This window comes from Mirounga angustirostris, unplaced genomic scaffold (genome assembly GCF_029215605.1).
Source record: "Mirounga angustirostris isolate CCGP_5_RB_7025 unplaced genomic scaffold, mMirAng1.0.hap1 SCAF_7, whole genome shotgun sequence".
Taxonomy (NCBI): Eukaryota; Metazoa; Chordata; class Mammalia; order Carnivora; family Phocidae; genus Mirounga; species Mirounga angustirostris.
This window is the reverse complement of record NW_026991715.1, coordinates 116145387-116167244: the sequence shown is the minus strand read 5'-3', so window position 1 is coordinate 116167244 and position 21858 is coordinate 116145387. Positions and strand designations below refer to the sequence as shown.

Genomic DNA, 21858 nt, shown 5'->3' with positions numbered 1-21858 from the left:
TGTCTCCATTTGAAGGTAAACTCTGTGAGGGCAGGATTGGGTCTTGCTCCCTTTGTGTCCTAGGGAAGGAAGGACAAGAGAAAGAAAAAGACAGAAATAAGAAAGAAAAAAGAAGAGCAGAAAAGGAGAAGAGGACCCCCCAGCAGGGGGAAGAATGCTGGAAGGATGGAGGGAGGAATGGAGGAAGGGCAGAAAAGAGGGAGGGAAGGAAGGAGAAAGGAGAAGGTGAGAAGAAAAAAGGAAGGGAGGAAAGAAAGGAGGAAATTGAGGATGTGCTAGTAATAAATACATTGCCTGGAGAATAGTCCAAGATGGTGGAAGAGTAGTTTCATCTGGTCCCAGGAATTCAGCTAGATAGCTATCAAATCATTCTGAACACCGACGAACTCAACCAAATATCTAAGAAAAGAATAGCTGCAACTCTACAAATAGAAAAATGACCACTTTCTGCAAGAATGACAAGATAGAAAAACTCACCTCAAAAAAGAGAACAAGAGGCAGTACTGACTGCCAGGGACCTAATCAGTATGGATATAAGTAAGATGTCAGAACTAGAGTTCAGAATAATGATTATAAAGATATCAGATATTAGCTGGGATTGAAAAAAGTATAGAAGCCACTAGAGAATCCCTTTCTGGAGAAATAAAAGAACTAAAATCTAATCAAGTCAAAATCAAAAAGGCTATAATGAAATGCAATAAAAAATGGAGGCTCTAACTGCTAGGATAAATGAGCAAAAGAGAGACTTAGTGATATAGGAGACAAAGTGATGGAGAATAAAGAAGCTGAGAAAAAGAAACAACTACTGGGTCACAAGGGGAGAATCTGAGAGATAAGTGATACCATAAAATGAAACAATATTAGAATAATTGGGATCCCAGAAGAAGAAAGAGAGTTGGGGGTTGGGGGGCAGAAGGTATATTGAAGCAAATTATAGCAGAGAACTTCCCTAATCTGGGGAAGGAAACAGGCATTCAAGTCCAGGAGGTACAGAGAACCCCCCTCAAAATGAATAAAAATAGGTCAACACCTCAACATATAATAATGAAACTTGCAAATCTCAGAGACAAGCAGCTCAGGGACAAGAGGTCCATAATCTACAAGGGTAGAAACATCAGACTGGTAGCAGACCTAACCACAAAGTCCTGGGGGCTAGAAAGGACTGGCATGATATATTCAAGTTGCTAAATGAGAAAAATATGCAGCCAAGAATACTGTATCCAGCTAAGCTGTCAATCAAAATAGGAGAGATAAAAAGCTTTCAAGAGAAACAGAAATTAAAGGATTTGTGATCACTAAACCAGCCCTGCAGGAAATATTAAAGGGGATCCTTTAAGCAAAGAGAGTAACACAGACCAGAAAGGAACAGAGACAGTCTACAGAAACAGGGACTTTACAGGTAATACAATGGCACTAAATTCATATCTTTCAATAGTTACTCTGAATGTAAATGAGCTAAATGCCCCAATCAAAAGACACAGGGTATCAGACTGAATAAAAAAAATAAGACCCATCAATATGCTGTCTGCAAGAGACTCATTTTATTTTTTATTTTTTTAAAGATTTTATTTATTCATTTGACAGAGAGAGATAGCGAAAGCAGGAACACAAGCAGGGGGAGTGGGAGGGGGAGAAGCAGGCCTCCCGCCGAGCAGGGCGCCTGATGTGGGGCTCAATCCCAGGACCCTGGGATCATGACCTGAGCTGAAGGCAGATGCTTAATGACTGAGCCACACAGGCAGCCCTGCAAGAGACTCATTTTAGACCCAAAGACACCTCCAGACTGAAAGTGAAGGAGTGGAAAACCATTTATCATGCTAATGGACATCAAAAGAAAGCTGGGGTGGCAATCCTTACAGCAGACAAATTAGATTTTAAACTAAAGACTGTAATAAAAGTTGAGGAAGGACACTATATCATAATTAAAGCATCTATCCAACAAGATCTAACAATTGTAAATATTTATGTCCCTAACATGCGAGCAGCCAATTATATAAACCAATTAATAACAAAATTAAAGAAACACATCGATAATAATACAATAATAGTAGGGGACTTTAACACCCCACTCACTGCAATGGACAGATCATCTAAGCAGATCAACAAGGAAACAAGGGCTTTGAATGACACACTAGACTGGATGGACTTCACAGATATATTCACAGCATTCCATCCTAGAGCAACAGAATAGACATTCTTTTTGAGTGCACATGGAACATTCTCCAGAATAGATCACATACTGGATCACAAATCAGTTCTCAACCAGTACCAAAAGATTGGGATAATTTCCTGCATACTCTCAGACCACAGTGCTTTGAAACTGGAACTCAATCACAAGAGGAAAGAACTCAAATACAAGGAGGCTAAGGAGCATGCTTCTAAAGAATGAATGGGTCAACCAGGAAATTAAAGAAGAATTTTAAAAACTCATGGAAACAAATGAAAATGAAAACACAACTGTTCAAAACTTTTGGAATGCAGCAAAGAGGGTCCTAAGAAGGAAGTATATAGCAATACAAGCCTTTCTCTAGAAACAAGAAAGGTCTCAAATACACAACCTAGCCTTACACCTAAAGGAGCTAGAGAAAGAAGAGCAAATAAAGCTTAAATCCAGCAGGAGAAGAGAATTAATAAAGATTAGACCAGAAATCAATGAAATAGTAACCAAAAGAACAGTAGAGCAGATCAGATCAACAAAACTAGGAGCTGGTTCTTTGAAAGAATTAGTAAGATTGATAAATCCCTGGCCAGACTTATCAAAAAGACAAGAGAAAGGACCCAAATAAATAAAATCATGAATGAAAGAGAAGATATCACAACCAACACTGAAAAAATATGAACAATTATAAGAACATATTATGAGCAACTATGTGCCAACAAATTAGGCAATCTGGAAGAAATAGATGCATTCCTAGAGACATATAAACTACCAAAACTGAAACAGGAAAAAGAGAAAACCTGAACAGACCCATAACCAGCAAGGAAATTGAAGTAGTAATCAAAAATCTCCCAACAAACAAGAGCCCAGGGCCAGATGGCTTCCCAGGGGAATTCTACAAAACATTTAAAGAATTAATACCTATTCTTCTGAAACAGTTCCAAAAAATAGAAATGGAAGGAAAGCTTCCAAACTCTTTCAATGAGCCCAGCATTACCTTTATTCCAAAACCAGACAAGAACCCCCACCAAAAAGGGGAATTACAGACCAATATCCCTGATGGACATTGATGCCAAAACCCTCACCTAGATACTAGCCAATAGGATCCAACAGTACATTAAAAGGATTATTCACCATGACCGAGTGGGATTTATTCCTGGGCTGCAAGGTTGGATCAACATCTGCAAATCAATCAACATGATATACTACATGAATAAAAGAAAAGACAAGAGCCATATGATCTTCTCAATAGATGCAGAAAGAGCATTTGACAAAGTACAGTATCCTTTCTTGATTAAAACTCTTCACAATGTAGGGATAGAGGGAACATGCCTCAATATCATAAAAGCCATATACAAAAAGCCCACAGCAAATATCATTCTCAATGGGGAAAAACTGAGAGCTTTTCCCCTAAGGTCAGGAACATGGCAGGGATGCCCACTCTCCAACATAGTACTAGAAGTCCTAGCCCAAGCAATCAGACAACAAAAAGAAATAAAAGGCATCTAAATCGGCAAAGAAGAAGTCAAACTCTCTTCACAGATGACATGATAGTCTATGTGGAAAACCCAAAAGATTCCACCCCCAAATTGCTAGAACTCATGCAGGAATTCAGCAAAGTGGCAGGATATAAAATCAATGCCCAGTAATCAGTTGCATTTCTATACACCAACAATGAGACAGAAGAAAGAGAAATTAAGGAGTCGATCCCATTTACAACTGCATCAAAAACCATAAGATACCTAGAAATAAACCTAACCAAAGAGGCAAAGGATCTGTACTGAGAAAACTATAAAATACTCATGAAAGAAATTGAGGAAGACACAAAGAAATGGAAAAACATTCCATGCTTGTGGGTTGGAAGAATAAATATTGTTAAAATATCTATGCTACCTAGAGCAATCTACACATTCAATGCAATCCCATCAAAATGCCATCAACTTTTTTCACAGAGATGGAACAAATAATCCTAAAACTTGTATGGAACGAGAAAAGACCTGAATAGCCAGAGGAATGTAGAAAAAGAAAACCAAAGCTGATGGCATCACAAAGCCGGACTTTCCATTTCCTCCATACTTCATAGTCCCTAACTGTGCAGCCAGCAGCTCTAAAATGTTTTCTGTAATTGTATTTAAGCTGGACAAGAAAGGAAAAAGGATCAGAGAAGAAATTTCATTTAGTTCCAAGGAAAAGCCTAGCCTGCTATTGATGATACAGAAGATATTACATATAAAGTACTTCAGCTCTTTGTGCGCAAATCTGTATCAATATAAAAGCAATCCATTATTAATAACATTTGTCTCTCAAAATGCAAAAAAAAAAAAAAAATAGAGACAGTGCTTTTTACCTCTTAATAGTGATTTGTCTTCTCTAAATCAACTTCTAATAGTTCCATGAACTGAGATGATTCAATTTCATGGTGCCACCCCATGAAGAGGGACATTTAGAAAAGGAGAAGTAAAAATTCCACCTTTCAAATGGAAATATGGAAAATAATTTAAATTATCATGCATATAGCACTCTGTAACCTACCATAGTCTTTTTTTTTTTTTTCTGTGTCCTAGATACCTTTCTTTGTCCTTTGTGGCACCCCAAAGAGAGCAGGACAACTTTCCTTTTCCCATTTTATGAATGAGGAAGCCAAGGGACACGGGGTTTCATGGCTGTAGGCCACATGACCAAGTCTCCAGATACCCCTTTACTGACCGTCTGTACCACTGCCCTGGGCTGTTTTTCCCTGGTTCCCAGTCTCTCTTGCTGCAGCAGATCTCTGGAAGGTGCTGCAGGACTGTCCTAACCTGTTTTCACTCACTTCCCCAGACTTCCAAAGAGCACCACAGTCCTCTCCAGCCCTTGTACCAGAGCAAAAAGACCCAGCACAGAGACACTAAGTGTGTCCTATAATGTCATAACCTTAAACAACAACAAACCCATGGACATTTTCCAAAAGTGAGAAGAAGGGGGAGAGGGTAGAGAAGAGTATATTTTGGAGCTAGAAAGACCTTTGTTCAATTTATGCCTTTGTGACAGTGGATAAGTCACTTAGTACTCCAAGCTTCAGCTTCTTTATCTGTAAAGATAAAGGGTAAATATTGTTTCTTTCTCTTTCTCTCAGATAAAGAATCAGTGAGATAATGACTGAAAACATCTAGCACCTATTTATTGGTAGGTGAGGCAACCAATAAATACTATTTTTCTTAAGGATATTTAACTAGAGGAGTTTACAACCATGAAATAATAAGATCATGATGCTTTAGAGCTAGAAGGAATCTTAGAGATAAACTGTGTTGCCCCCTTGCACAGAAACCTTCAGAGATTCCCCCATGGACTATCAAACTTTATTTCAGCCTCACTAACAACTGTGTACAGCCTTCATTTCACTCTCAATTCCATAGCATGTGCCCTCTGCCTAGGAGGAGGGTGTCTTCTTAATATAAATTGATTTTTTAAACAAGTCAGGAAGCAAAACTTTCAGAACTGTAAGAGTTTAGCCTAAATTGTTTTTCGACAAAACCTCTTTTATTTACTGTAAGTAAGAATCAGATATTACACATAATGGTTTTTCAGTATTTCATCAGTGAGATTTCCTCCTTTCCTTTCAAAAGTATGATCAGTGAAAGACATCCCACCCCGTTGTAGGAAGGGAAGAAGAGTGATTCATCCCTGATAAACTCCCAGAACACAAAATCGATTCACTGCCTCCCAGGGGCAAGGTGACTGTACTTATTTTATAACCAAGATGACTTGCTTATAAACAAGGCAACTTCTGATTGCAACAATATCCTTTTTTTCTTCCTTTTCAAATTTTTATTTAAATTCTAGTTAGTTAACATACAGTGCAATGTTGGTTTTAGGAGTAGAATTCAGTGATTCATCACTTACATATAATACCCAGTGCTCATCACAAAGTGCCCTCCTTAATCCCCATCACCCATCTAGCCCATCCCCCACCTACCTCCCTCCATAATCCCTCAATTTGTTCTGTATCTTTAAAAGTCCCTTATGGTTTGTTTCCCTCTCCCCCCCCCCATATGTTTATCTGTTTTGTTTCTTAAATTTCACATATAAGTGAAATCATGTAGTATTTGTCTTTCTCGACCTGACCTATTTCACTTAACAAAATACACTCTAGCTCCATCCACATTGTTGCAGATGGCAAGATTTCATTCTTTTTGATGACTGAGTAATATTCCTTTGTGTGTGTGTGTGCCTCATCTTCTTTATCCATTCTGATAAAGTCTTATATCCAAAATCTATAAAGAACTTATCAAACTCAGCACCCAAAACACAAATAATCCAGTTAAGAAATGGCAAAAGACATGAATAGACACTTTTCCAAAGAAGACATCCAGATGGCTAACAGAACATGAAAAGATGTTCAATATCACTCATCATCAGGGAAATACAAACCAAAACCATGATGAGATATCAGCACACCACAGAATGGCTAAAATTAACAACACAAGAAACAACAGCTGTTGGTGAGGTTGCAGAGAAAGGGGAACCCCCTTGCACTATTGGTGGGAATGCACACTGATACAGCCACTCTGGAGAACAGTATGGAGGTTCCTCAAGAAGTTAAAAATAGAACTACCCTATAATCCCACAATTGCACTACTAGGTATTTACCCAAAGGATACAAAAACACAGATTCGAAGGGATACATGCACACTGATGTTTATAGCAGTATTATCAACAATAGCCAAACTATGGAGAGAGCCCAATGTCCAACAATGTTCTTTTTATTTGGGATACAGATGTGAAAAATTAAAACACCTCATTATTTCTCTTTTCCCTTGTTGTTACTTCTATAAATTACCTTTTGCCAATTACTATCAATCCATTATTGCCTCTCATTATAATAGTTACTGTAACTATTTTGATCTCTTCTGTGGTTGAGAATAATTCCATAGATCCAGCCTCACTCAGTGATACTGGCCACAGTTAAGAGTCTATGGCTGGTCTTTTCAGTATGCAAAGCCAATATATGCCCAGTTTGTCCCAGACAACTGGATATCAGAAGTGCTATCATTTGTTCAGCTTCCCTGCAGAGAATATAGCCTGGCTTTCCAGGTACCACTGTAGCAGGCAATGATCTGAGTAAACCATCAGCAGCATTAACAACGTTAAAAAAACTTCACTGGAAAGCAGATATTGTACTAGCAATGAATGACTTCTTAATTTTAAGTGAAGCTTACATCACTTTTACAGCGTATCTGGCTACATATACAGTATTTCTTGTCCTTAAGTCATCATGTTTCCCTTGGTTGGATCCCTGGTTGGTAATTCATACTTTGCCTCCCAACTGGTCAAAAAGGGTTCTCATAATTCCATTAATTTTCCTAGAGAATCATAAAATTATGAGTTCCTTTCCTGTTTTAATCAATGAATTATTGTCAAATTGCTCTTCAAATTTTTATAAATAATGTATAGGAAAATTTCACTTCAGCAAGAATTGTTATTTTCCCAATTCATATTTCTGTTCCCCAGTGAAACTTGTATTTTTTAGTTTGCACTGAACTAGGAAATAAGACAGTTATTTTATTTCCTCTCCTTGTGCATTCACACAGAAAGGTTTTAGGCATTTCTGAAGCTCCATTCATGCTTCACATGGATCAAATATACCTGGGGGTCTGCTCCTATTGCCACCTGGGCTGTTCCTCCTACTCAATTTTTTTTTTTTACTCACCATTTGATCCTGAACACCGCAAAGATGTGTTTTGGGGAAGACAATACCCCAAACTAACTGACTATTGAAAATTTAAGCACTCTATGATAAAACTGCAAACATGGCCCATTAAACTCTCAGACTTGGTGAGGGTCCTAAACTGGTATGTATTCTACATGGTCTGTGCTCTGTCGCTTGAGGATACTAGACATTGCCAGCAGGAGCCTGTTTTACATTCATATTCTAATCTTAGATGATAATGGCTGGGATTATAATGACTGTGAAATGTGTATCATTTACAGCATTCAAATGAAAATAAGAGAAGTTAGAAAGTATCTTAGCACTTCATTCATTTGCACACAAAAGGCACTATAGTACATGTAAATGAATTGTACACTTTACATTTGACACATCTGCCTCAAGGGAACTTCAATTCTGGATGTCTACTTGAGGTAAATATTAACAGAATACCAAATGCCTGGGCTTTACATATTTGTATAAAGTGAAACAGAAGTAATTTATAAATGTTATTTTGTATTTCTTCTCACTCATAGAAAATAATGTTTCTACAAACACCAAATCCTTGGGTGAAGGATCAGAATACATTTCTGTTTTCATTTTTTATTCCTTAATACAAAATAGTTCAAACTGGATACAAGTCACAGTACTTCCTGGGAAATTTTTCCTTCTTATATTTTCTTCTAAATATATACTCTCATGTTCCATTTATGTTTTATTTTTATTATTTATGTATGTCACTTGGACATTTTCCCCATTGAACTTTATCCAATTGTCTCTGTCTGTCACATAGAGCACTAAATACCTGATAACGTTTACATCACAACTAAGAACCTCAACCGTGCATGGTCCAAACATCTTTACAATTTTTTTTAAAGATTTTATTTATTTATTTGAGAGAGAGAGAATGAGAGAGAGCACATGAGAGAGGGGAGGGTCAGAGGGAGAAGCAGACTCCCTGCCGAGCAGGAAGCCCGATGCGGGACTCGATCCAGGGACTCCAGGATCATGACCTGAGCCGAAGGCAGTCGCTTAACCAACTGAGCCACCCAGGCGCCCCATCTTTACAATTTTTATGTGTATTTTCAAATTCATCACTTTATAAGTGAAATGGAAGTTAACATGTCAATGCAATAGTGAATCTAGAATATGTTCAATAGGGACTAAGGGGGAAAGATGGTGACTTTCCATCCAAAGATATCATATAACTTATAGGATAAATTAGGTAAAATAGTGGAGACTCAGAGGGCCTCACATGATGTAGAATTTGTATGAATCTAAAAGAAATCCATACGTAGCAAAACTGCTGACCAAAAGGAACCTAACAGTGTGTGAGAAGAATACCAGGTATAGAGTGAGGTGTGGAGCAAGACCCCAGTGATCCCGAAACGGACACACAGGTGTGATGGAGGCTCTGGAGGCTGGAGACTCTCTCCCATCTTTTCCATGCTTTCTTTGGGGCATGTCCATCTAGATGTGGGGAAATACTCAACTATAAGAAGATCATCTTAATTGTTTTTAAGTACAAGAGAGAATTTGTTCAAGGCAATAAAAGCAAGTGGCCCTTGGATTTTCCCTCCCTTATCTGGACAATTCTCTACATTCATTTCCATTAATTCTCTTCCACCATCAAGTAGCTAAAGTGGGAAAAGCACCAGTGGTCTCTGCTCAAATATAAACCATTTCTGATGGTTGACATTTGCTTTTCAGCCAAGTAGACAGGATCTGAGTTTTTGTGTTCTCGTGCAATTCTGCAAACTCCTGGTATTGACCTTCTTACCGGTATCTGGACAAGTAGTAGAGAGTTAGTTTCAAAAATCAAAAAGCTACCCAAATAGTGTGCCGATTTCCTAAATTGCTCACTTTTTCAAAGTAGCACAAAGTTCTTCACAAACATTAGGGCATGTGCCTCATGAACACATTTTATAGGTAGACACAGAGCTAAACGAGAGACAAGGGCCTTGATGAAGACCTGTGTGTGCAGATAGGTGGTATTGCTAGGGACTCCTCCCAGATATTCTGTGGGAATGGGGTGGGTGTGAGTCAAGCAAGGGGAAGGAACAGGAATCAATCCCCCAGCACCTTGACACTAGGAAGGAAAATTCCAAAGCTGCCATCTGTGCTGCCTGCCTGACTAGCTGGCATACAACTCGTATGCTCACATTAACGTTTAGTGTACATTTTAATGATTCAGTTACTAATCTAAACCCTCATACATTTTATAATACAAATGAACAAGTATATGGTAGATCATAAATAGCAATACCTAAAACAGTAATTTCAGCTTTTTTCTAACTATAAGTAAAAATTGTACCCTTCTTAATAAAAATATCAGTTTTAAAATCTACCATTTTGAATCTGACATTTAAAAAATGCATGCAGATGCCTAGAACAGGCAGCTGAAGGAGAATGGGCCCGAGATGGGTGCTCAGAGAAGGAGAGGCAGGGGTGTGTGGCCAGAAGACCCAGTGAGGATGAGGACCAGGACTGCTGGGCACCTCCACCTGTGCCGGCCCACCCATGTGTCCAGGATCCACCCAGTCCATAATGCTGAACTGCATTTGGGGACTATGGCAGGTCTGTGTTGCAATGGGACTTTGAAGGCACCCTAGAGTCTCAGTTTAATGATGCTAGACAAATCTATATCTATGATTTAGAAATGGAAAGTGAAGCTAGAAATTTCTGGTATCTTCATGGTCACTGGAGGTCATGATTTTTCTTGTCCTCAAGGAGTAGGATATTCTAAAAATCAAGCAATAGCACAGAGCTCAAAATCTTACCTTTGTTTTTTGGATTCCAGGAGCATAGAATTGAATTAATCATGATCCTTGGTTTAGGAGACCTCATCATTTGTGCAAGTATGGCCCACTTTATAGGTTTCTATGTTTATTATTGTACCTGTATACATATTTTAAGTATCCAGTATAAGCATCTATGGGCCTGACCACATTCACCACCTGGAGTCCTCTACCTGATAACCATCAGCCCAAATCCTATACTCATCTCTTGCTCTCTTTTTCTAATCTCTTGGTAGCTATACGTATCTTAAAAAATTCTAAAAGTCTTCCTTTTATTTAACTTTATAAAAAGGGTGTCATGCTGGATATAGTATTTTGAAACTTTTAAAATTTAATATTGCTAAGATTCATCCATATTATTACAAGCCATCATAGTTCACATACAGTGAAATGCAAAATTTCAGTGTGAAAATTATGTACAAAGTGAACAAATTGATGAGTTTAGATAATTGCATACACCCATGTAACCAATACGTCAATCAAGATATAGAACATTTCCATCACCCCCAGAAAGTTCCCTATACTTTCATTTTTTTAATACTCACTTCTGTAGTAACTGCTGGTGTGACTTACACCACCACAGCTTAAGTTGCCTATTTTATTTTATGTAAATGAAATCATATAGTATATACTCTTTTGTGTCTAACTTTTCACTCAACATAATGATTGGCCATGATATATTGTGCATCAGTCATTCATTTTCTTATTATACATTGTATGCATCTACCACAATTTGTTCCATACTTTACATGGACATTTGGATTGTTTCCAGTTTGGGTGCATCTATCCAATGGAATCCTACTAGCAATAAAAAAAGACTGAACTTCTGATACATGGGGCAACATGAATGACTGTCAGAAGCATTATGCAAATGAAAGGAGTCAGACACAAAAGGCTACATGCTATATGAATTCATAAATATAACATTCTGGAAAAAGCAAAGCCTTAAGGACAGAAAATACATCAGTGGTTTTAAGGGTTAGGGGGAGGAAGGGATTGATTACAAAGGGGCAAGAGGGAACACTGATAGAAATGGTCTACATCTTGAAGTGGTAGTAACACAACTGTGTGGGTTGTCAAAACTTTAGAATTGTATACCTAGAAAGGGTGAGTTTTACTGTATATAAATTATATCTCAATAAACCTTACCTTAAAATATAAAATAGATGTTTGAGAAAACCTGCTAATACATCTAAATAATTATGGTGAACTATAACAGATAATTCCTGCCTCTCTCTCTACTCTATAAAAAAGGGTGGGTAGGGGGTGTCCCTGTCTTGAGCATTTGGTTTCAAACAGGAAGGTCCCGATTGTTTATTTTCTAGATTACCAAGTTAGATTACTATTTAGTTTAATATCTGTTTAAAAAATATATATGTGGGACTGGCTCTTGGTAAGATTATCAGGAAGAACTGCCTATTCAAGATCAAGTAACTCACTTGCTAATTATTTTTGCCAACAAATGGGGGTGGCATGGGCTGGAATAATAGCAGAGACATTCAGAAACTATAACTTACTTTTGAACTGTCAGACTTTAAAGATAGAGCTGTTCATAAACAGGGACACAGGAATGCAAGAGAAGAAACTCTCACAAACATACAAGATTGCCCTTTATATTTTCCTACACCAATTACAGTATATAACAGTTAATATTAGGGAATCTACATATACTGAAGATTGTTCTTCCAAGAATATGGAAGTACATAAAAATTGCATTGAATTAATATACTATATACCTCTCTTGTTTATTGACAAAATGCTTGGGATCCTTATTTAACACATAGAATTTAAAATATATTCTTGCCATTTTGTCATGTCTTAGATTCTTGGGAGCTATAACAGAGGAAATTTAAGCACTGAAAAATTTGTGGAAGAAATAAAATCAATTGCAAGTGAACCCACTGAAAAGCATTTCTTCAACGTCTCTGATGAATTGGCTCTAGTCACTATTGTTGAAGCTCTGGGAGAAAGAATATTTGCCTTGGAAGGTATGACTAGTTCTTGTAATCCTGTATGTTCTGTCTATAATGCAAAGTCAATGTAATGGGTTTTGGTATTTATTCCTACTACTACATGGGTCGTGCACTTTTACTGTGTACAATAGCCAGCATGGAACAGTGCCCTTTTATGTAAATCTTTCCCTGAGATGGCTATCTCACATAGCACCGTGTCTGTCGGCAGCTCTCTTTGTAAGGATGTGGGGGTTGAAGGAAGGCAATGGTCAGTGTACACTCACCAGAACAAAAACGTGCCTGCGTGTGTTAGTCCTTTTCTGTGACACAGGTTTAGAAAATGGAGACACTAGCTCAACTTTTCCTTTTTAATTTGTTTATGTTATTTTGGGCTTCTATGGAACTGTTCTTGTTTGCAATAACTTCGTTGTTCATTTATTTTCTCCTGTTTTGCTTCTTGCCCACTTTAAAGGTCTTTATGGAACTCTGTCTCAACTCCCATGACAGTAAAACATTGGTTCACTATATTTGTCTAAGTCATAATTCTTTTTTGTAGATTTTTTTTCTCTGATTTTGCAATGACGATTGGCTACTGAAGATAATGAGTCATGGCATTCCTTCCTCTGCCTTTGGTAGATGTCAAGTAACAAATTACTTTGAAACTAGCCTTTGCCTGACAAAAAAAAATAATAATAAGTCTTTGGAATTGTTATGCCAGGAAAACTGAAAAAAAGCCTCTTTCTTCATGTTCTCTGATAACTGGAGCTTAAGAAAGCATGCCTCTTTCCCTTTTTCCAGAGAGTTCTACTCTTATGCCTCATCCGAATCCAATGGACCCTGTCCTTGTGAGGACACACGGAAGGACTGTTGTTTTGCGTCTTAAACACAGAAATTTAAAAGCACATTCTCAGTCACCCTGATATGACCTGATAATGGGAAACAGAAAGATAAAATGAGAAAGACATAAATAAAGCAAAGTAGACCACTTTGAGCATCAAATGACCAGGAAAATGCAAAAAAAGTGACTAATGACAGAATATTAAAATGTATAGAAAGGAAAGAGTCACGAGGCATAGCATATTTATTATCATGGGTCACTAAAGGGGAATAAAATAGGCCACCCCAAAATATGTCACTTTGGCATGTAGATTATTTTGAGCTGAAGGCAATCAAGACCCAGGAGACTCAGGAAAAACTTTAACTTCTTCCTTAACTACCTAAAAGAATTTATACAGGGGGCCCAGCCGAGAAAAAGAGCTATAACCAAGGATAACTTTTTAATCTGAAAGACCTATCTGCATGGCAGGGCAAACTTGTAATTACCAAACATCTGTTCTTCTTATGTCCATTGAACTGCCCTCCTCCCTTTGCAGCCCCTGGCTCCTCTCCCAATCCTTAGGTCAGGATGGCATATAAGCTTCAATTGCCCCCACTTGACCTTCAGTCTCATATTTCGGGGGGTCCCATATGAAATTAAATTTGTTTTTCTCCTGATAATCTGTTTTAGGTCAAGTTAATTATTAAACCAGCCAAGGAACCTGGAAGGGAGGAAGGGAAAATTTTTCCACTCCTGCATGACCCAGTGCACATGCTAATATGTAGAAAAATCAAACAGAATTTCACAAAATGACTCTTATTATGTATAAAGCACTCTGATAGTTTCTCATTTTCGTTCTCTCTTCTCTTTCAATTAAAAAAATGCTGGTGGTGACTCACCCTGATGATTTCATGACCCTTAAGTGACAGATTTGGTTTAGATTTGATGAGCAGCTACAGCCCATGCAGACTTCATTTCTCTGCTTCCCTTTTGCCGTAGCCACCCTGTGCCTTTAGAAACAGAACACTTGAATTACTTATCCATCTAAAGTCGCAGCTGCTTCTAGAGAACTTGGCTATCCTGCATTCTGTACGCAAGGCACTTTTAAGTGGCTTTGGTCTCACAGTAGCTATCCCAGTGTCATTTACTAATAGGCCAGACCATAAGCTTCACTGGCCTCAAGGAAATATACAAAGTTTTCCAAGTCATTGTGTACTTTTAATTTTTAATAATGTGATAAGTCAATAATGTGATCTATGATATGATAAAACAATCTGTAAAGACCATTTAAATGAAAATGACTTAGTTACATTAGATAAGCACAATACAGTTTCAATTTTAAACCTCATCTTAAGTAAGCAAATAAATATAACCTTACAAAACTTGTAGAATGAAGCCTGTATCAGTGGTTGTGGGAAAAGGAGCCCAGTTTGCCTTAAATGACATTTTTCTGTTGCTTCTAAACTGTCTACACCATTAGTTAAAGATTACACGTTGGAATGCCCCGAAACTATAAGAAGTCTGTATATTTAAAAGCAAAATTATTTTTTAAATGTCCTCAGATTAAAATGTCTCCCGCATATTTATTGCTACACTTTGAGGCCTAACCAAACGCAGTGTTTTGACTAGCCTATTTAGGATTTTCTTCATAATGACAGCAGAAAGGCCTTCATTTCCTTGTTACTTGAGAAGTGTCCACTTCCTATCAACATTTATCTTTAGATGGTAAATAGCTGCGATTATGAAATTCCTGTTTGCCACGGACAGCGCCACCTAGTGATGAGAACACGCCACCAACTTGCCCAATCAAAGATCAGAAAACCGTCTGTCTCCCTTTCCCAGCAAATGTTGGGGAAAATGCTGAAATTCCTAACCAGACGCCGAGCAGTGGGGAGAGTGGTTATCTCAGTACTCATGAGGAGTCCTGGGAGAAGTTGACAGCAAGAAATTCAGAGATGTGCAAAGGGCTATTACCATGAGGACAGTTCAGCAGGTGGAATGTCACATAACTCCCTTCTCTCTGTTCTCCGCTGTAAGCAGAACAGCAGGAAGAGAAAGTACTGGAAATATGCAGGGTTTTGCTGCTGCGCTCTTACAGTTGGCCTTGAAAAGATAAATACAAAGACACCATAAAGCATTGTGGACTTAAAAACTTAAAGTGTACTTCAGTCATTTAAATTAGAGGATAATTCATACATGAAATTAAAATGATACATTTGAATTCTTGATTGATATCCCCATTTAAACTAGTCCTAAAAAAAGGCAATCACTGATGTATTTGTTAACAAATTTATGACAGCAAATAGCTAGTAAATAAGTGTGATTTCACAAGTTTAATTATTCTCATGCCTCAATGAGAGGGCAGACTGACTCTTAAAATTATGCACTATTTTTAACTTATTTGCAAAACCAGATAAATCAGTAACTCCCTACTTAAAGTAAATGAATCAACATTCCCGCAATCCCCTTAGGAGGTTGTGGCTTTGGGTTGGTGAATATTTTGAGAGTAGCACATTTTCCATGGAATGCTCTGGATTATCTCTGTATTTCAGTAAAGAGCCTAAAAATGGGTATAGAATCTTGCCCATAGAAATCCTCGTTAAAAAATTTTCAGATTCACGGAGCTCTTAGAAAGATAAAAAGACCTGATGCTTGCTACTGAACCTCATTACAGACCATTGACTTAAAAAAAGGGTACAGATTCTTTTTTTTATTTAATTTTATTATGTTATGTTAATCACCATACATTACATCATTAGTTTTTGATGTAGTGTTCCATGATTCATTGTTTGCGTCTAACACGTAGTGCTCCATTCAGTACATGCCCTCTTTAATACCCATCACGGGGCTATCACCACCAATCCCCCCACCCCCCTCCCCTCTAGAACCCTCAGTTTGTTTCTCAGAGTCCATAGTCTCTCATGGTTCGTCTCTCCCTCCGATTTCCCCCCTTCATTTTTCCCTTCCTACTATCTTCTTTTTTTTTTTTTTAACATATAATGTATTATTTGTTTCGGAGGTACAGGTCTATGATTCAACAGTCTTACACAATTCACAGCGCTCACCATAGCACATAACCTCCCCAATGTCTATCACCCAGCCACCCCTTCCCTCCCACCCCCCAACACTCCAGCAACCCTGTTTGTTTCCTGAGATTAAGAATTCCTCATATCAGTGAGATCATATGATACATGTCTTTCTCTGAGTGACTTACTTCGCTTAGCATAATACCCTCTGGTTCCATCCATGTCGTTGCAAATGGCAAGATTTGGGGTTTTTTTGATGGCTGCACAATATTCCATTGTATATATATATACCACATTTTCTTTATCCATTCCTCTGTTGATGGACATCTTGGCTCTTTCCATAGTTTGGCTATTGTGGACATTGCTGCTATAAACATTGGGGTGCACATACCCCTTTGGATCACTACATTTGTATCTTTGGGGTAAATACCCAGTAGTCCAATTGCTGGGTCGTAGGGTAGCTCTATTTTCAACTTTTTGAGGAACCTCCATACTGTTTTCCAGAGTGGCTGCACCAGCTTGCATTCCCACCAAGAGTGTAGGAGGTTTCCCTTTTCTCTGCATCCTCGCCAACATCTGTTGTTTCCTGACTTGTTAATTTTAGCCATTCTGACTGGTGTGAGGTGACATCTCATTGAGGTTTTGATTTGTATTTCCCTGATGCCGGGCGATGTTGAGCACTTTTTCATGTGTCTGTTGGCCATTTGGATGTCTTCTTTGGAAAAATGTCTGTTCATGTCTTCTGCCCATTTCTTGATTGGATTATTTGTTCTTTGGGTGTTGAATTTGATAAGTTCTTTATAAATTTTGGATACTAGCCCCTTATCTGATATGTCATTTGCAAATATCTTCTCCCATTCTGTTGGTTGTCTTTTGGTTTTGTTGACTGTTTCCTTTGCTGTGCAAAAGCTTTTTATCTTGATGAAGTCCCAATAGTTCATTTTTGCCCTTGCTTCCCTTGCCTTTGGCGATGTTTCTAGGAAGAAGTTGCTGCGGCTGAGGTTGAAGAGGTTGCTGCCTGTGTTTTCCTCTAGGATTTTGATGGACTCCTGTCTCACATTTAAGTCTTTCAAAAAATGGGTACAGATTCTTAAAAAAATATGTGATTGTATGGCATGTGACCTAGAGCCCGTCAAAAAGTTCCTCCCAATTTGTGAGTGATACCTACCACCAGAAATTAGAGCAAATACAAACCCAGAACCCCTCACCCTTTATCAAATAATGGAATTCTGAGAGGATCTATAACTGGAAATACAGGTGGGGCTGGTAGAGTCAAGAGACCTCTTTAGATATGTGAATAAAATTATTTCAGCCCCATAACATAGCAGGTAAGTTTAGCCTAATGTCTGAGCAGGATTCCCATGGTGTGAGGGGAAGACAGAGATTTTCAACCTCAGTACTTTCAACTTTAACCCCCTGGATCCAAAGTGCCATATCATCCACAGGCATCCACAGTGTAAGAACAGAAGTGTGAATGGAGATTTCTCAACTTCTGCAGCAAGGGTGGGGAAACCATCAGTCAAGAATTTAGACATGGCCCTTCTGCTAACCTTCTCTGTCCTCACCCAGCCCTACCTAGGAATTTTGGGTTGAGAAATGTGCGGCTGAACATACTCAAAAGATGTTGGAAATTCTGGTTGGTAAAGAGCCCAGACTGTAATTGGCCTCTGTCTTCTCCAAATCAACAGTGTGCTAACAGGCATTTATGTTTCTGTTATAGCTACAGCTGACCAGTCAGCAGCTTCATTTGAAATGGAAATGTCTCAGACTGGCTTCAGTGCTCATTATTCACAGGTATATTGACCACTTGGTAGAAAATGAAGTATCTTTTTTTTTTAAGGTTTCCACTCCTGAAAGCAATGCCCAGGCATCGGCATTATAAGTGCAACTAGCAGTTCATGGCTTGAGCAGTTATTCCAACCGTGATGATGTTCCTAATCCAAATAGGAAAATGACATTTCACAAACTTGCTAGGAAAATAATTTCTTCCACACAGTTCACTACACTGTACTAATAATTGTGAATCAAACATTTTGAGGTCTGCCTTATGTAATTATACATCTGGCTAAATGAAATACTTAACTTAAAAGGGTTTCTAATGATATGGAATGTATCTTTTTCTCAGTTTCAGTGTATTCAATCAAAGATCTTACTAGAATTCCATGTTCAAGACCTAGGATTCTTGAATTAACAGAATTAAACAGAAAGGCAAGATTGGGAAATGTATCATTTGTAGTTGAGGAAAGAAAATGCATCAGAGTCCATGCAAAGGAATATTAACATTGCAATGGGCAATTGCACTATCCAACTTAGGGCAAGTTACTTACTCTGCCAAGTTACTATCATGTTATTGTGAAAATTATATGAGTTAATATATGTAAAGCACTTTGACCGGAACCCATCACATTGTTAATGCTGTGTTCTTACTATTTTGTTAAATATCATTTGTTTTCTCTATTTGGATATAAGGACTGGGTCATGCTTGGAGCAGTAGGAGCCTATGATTGGAATGGAACAGTCGTCATGCAGAAGGCTAATCAAATCATAATCCCCCAAAACACGACCTTTAACGTTGAGTCTACCAAAAAGAATGAACCTCTTGCTTCTTACTTAGGTAAAGTTTGGATGTAATTGATAGAAAATTATTATGTTTTATTTTTGGTTTTGTTTTTATTTTTAGCATTATTTGCTTATATTTATATAGGCTTACTTATAACCATGTAAGACAAATCACTTCCAAGAGTTAGACCTTTTATAGGACCCATGAAATTCCAAAGCAGCCTTAGTTTCTGAGCAGTAGTCAGAATAAAAGAACATGGAGGTCATGCTCTCTCAGAAGTGCAGGAATGATTTAGGCTGTTATGTGCACTTTTTGAGGTCTCCCTGTGTTTGGTATTCTCATTAAATTCAAGAAGAGCTTTGCACCTGGTGGACAGGAAATTACAATAAAAAAGAGAAACCTTGATTCAGCTAATATCCTGAAGATCAGACTCCCATTTTCTCTAAAATATCCTATATCATTGGTTTCTTTCTATGGGTCCGAATTTTGGAAAAGAAAATGTAAGTTTGTCTTGATATATAGCTTCTTCTTTAATAACTCTATTAAATAAGACAAATAGTGAGATGTAATATCATCTTATTTTTCAAAGACGTTTCTGGAATGAGGAGGTATATGTCAGGAATCACCTTATTCTAGATCTGTACCAAGCTGCCTAGGAGATACCAGGGAACTATTCTAGCACTAAATGATCTCAGTCAATAATTAGGAGGGCCTAGGATGAAAAAAAATACTCAGGGTATGGTTTCCCAACTCTTTACTCACTCAACAAATATTTGACCGGTACCTATTTTGCCCGAGGCATTGTTCTTGGTGCTGGGGGTGCAGTGGTAAAGAAAACAAATATCTTTCACTGTTCAATTTTACTATGTTAGCATTCCTCTCTGGGATCTTTCTGTCCTGGAGGCAAGTCTTTTTCTCTCTCTATTCCAGTTTATTTCTATTTTACAAGGAAGGTAGGAGGAGGTCTTTACTGGTAGATCCATAAATCTCCTTATTCAAGGACACATCTTAAAACTGTAGAGGCAACAAGACTTAAGAAAAATGAAAGGCCTGAGGATTTAAGATAATTAAAAATATGGCAGTAAGCAGCAAATATAATGTGAGTCCTCAAACCCCTTAACACATGTTGAACTGCATTCATGAAAGTCTAGTTTATTTCTCATAAAAATCCTATTACATTCTGCCCTGGTCAGACATTACACATAACAAAAGAAAATGCCAATCTAGGCTGTGCTGATTAAAAGATTATCTAAAGGATACTGATCTGGAAACAATTCCTTTCTCTCCTTCCCCACCCTCGACAAAATTTGAAGAAATTGATGGTTAGGAAACAAAATGTACACAGCATATCTTTTAAGTATTTGGAGGATTGTGCTAGAACATAAAGAGGTTGGGCTCAAAATTCATATACATTAAAAGAGATCTTAGAGAGCATATGGTAAACATCCAACTTTCCAAATTAAGTTATTAAGGAATAGAAAAATGATGTCACAGCTACCTATGACAGATCTGAACTAGAATCTAGGTCTCTTGATTCTATTCCAGTGTTCATTTCAAAATTAAAGACATTTACAAAATTAAAGATATGGCATGAAATCCACAAAGATGTGTGTGACATCTTAAGAAGTTCACACATTTTGGGGCACCTGGGTGGCTCAGTTGTTTAAGCATCTGACTCTTGGTATTAGCTCAGGTCATGATCTCACATTCCTGGGATTGAGCCCTGAGTTGGGCTCCATGCTTAGTGCAGAGTCTGCTTCAGATTCTCTCTCTCTCCCTCCCTTTCTCTCCCTCCTTCCCTTGCATGCACATGTGCACTCTCTCTCTAAAATAAATAAAATCTTTTAAAAAAAATAGCTCACACATTTTAATAACACTAGTTTTTTATATTCTGAGTTATTATTATGTAATAAAATTCCTTAAAACCGAATAGTCTTAAGAATCCTAAATCTATTATTCCTAGAAAGTTTAGATTCAACGTTGCTTAAAGCAGGCTTAGAGAATTCAAGACTTAAGGATATCACTGTGAGCAAGAAAAAAACTAAGAGAACCTTCATTCGTAACCACAGTATTTATAACATATGATTTCCTTCTGCCCAGAAAAGGAAATTTGGGAGTATGTTGTCCACAATGTGCTTAGATGATTTTATATTTTAGAAATCATTTCATTAGCTTAATCACAAGTTAGCACATAAGATATTTTGCCAACATAAAGTTTAAGATATATAAGATTTCTTTTAAAATAGAAAAACACCCAGAAAGGGGACAGGGAAGAAAAATACCTTTATACCCACAAACATTATTCTAAATCTAAAATGGAACTTTCAAAATGTCTGCTTGTATGGGTTACAAATTAAGAAGAGTTTGAATGTGTTGGTCTGAAATCTGTGTGGATTGCAAGTTGTTAGACTGTGGAAAATCTCATGGAGGAAACAAAGTGAGAGGTAGATGCTCTATAAAAAAAAAAATCTCATAGTAATCAATAATAACCAGATAAAAGTAGGAACAGAAACCGTTGAACCTCTCTCAGGGTATAGTCACTCACTCATCTTTCCACAACCCAGGAATTGCCTTAGGCCAATATGCACTTAGCAAGTGGTTTTGATGGTGAGAAAACAGTGGAAATCTCATTCCCTGCCTCCTCTACCCACGGTCTGCCGCTTTCTAATCATGCCAGACAAATTCAAGAAAAAAAGTAAAGATGTGAGGCAAATGCATGAAACCAAAGCAGAACGTACCTGTTTCCCATTATCTCACCAGATCCTAGCACTTTTCCCAAGGATTGAATTATGAGAGCTGACAGGATCTATTTCTTGTAAATCCATGCAGCAGGCTATGGAATGAATTTTCCTTTCTCTTCG

At 37.7% G+C, this 21858-nt stretch overlaps 1 protein-coding gene across 1 annotated transcript in view; it reads left to right on the top strand.

Annotated features, from left to right (window-relative positions):
* Positions 1 to 21858, top strand: part of ITGA1 (integrin subunit alpha 1) — a 175111-nt gene that overhangs the window by 92093 nt on the left and 61160 nt on the right. The window contains exons 9-11 of the mRNA XM_064596706.1: positions 12465 to 12630; positions 18158 to 18231; positions 18907 to 19051. Of these exons, the coding sequence (XP_064452776.1) occupies positions 12465 to 12630; positions 18158 to 18231; positions 18907 to 19051 (385 nt within the window). The remainder of the gene's footprint in view (positions 1 to 12464; positions 12631 to 18157; positions 18232 to 18906; positions 19052 to 21858) is intronic.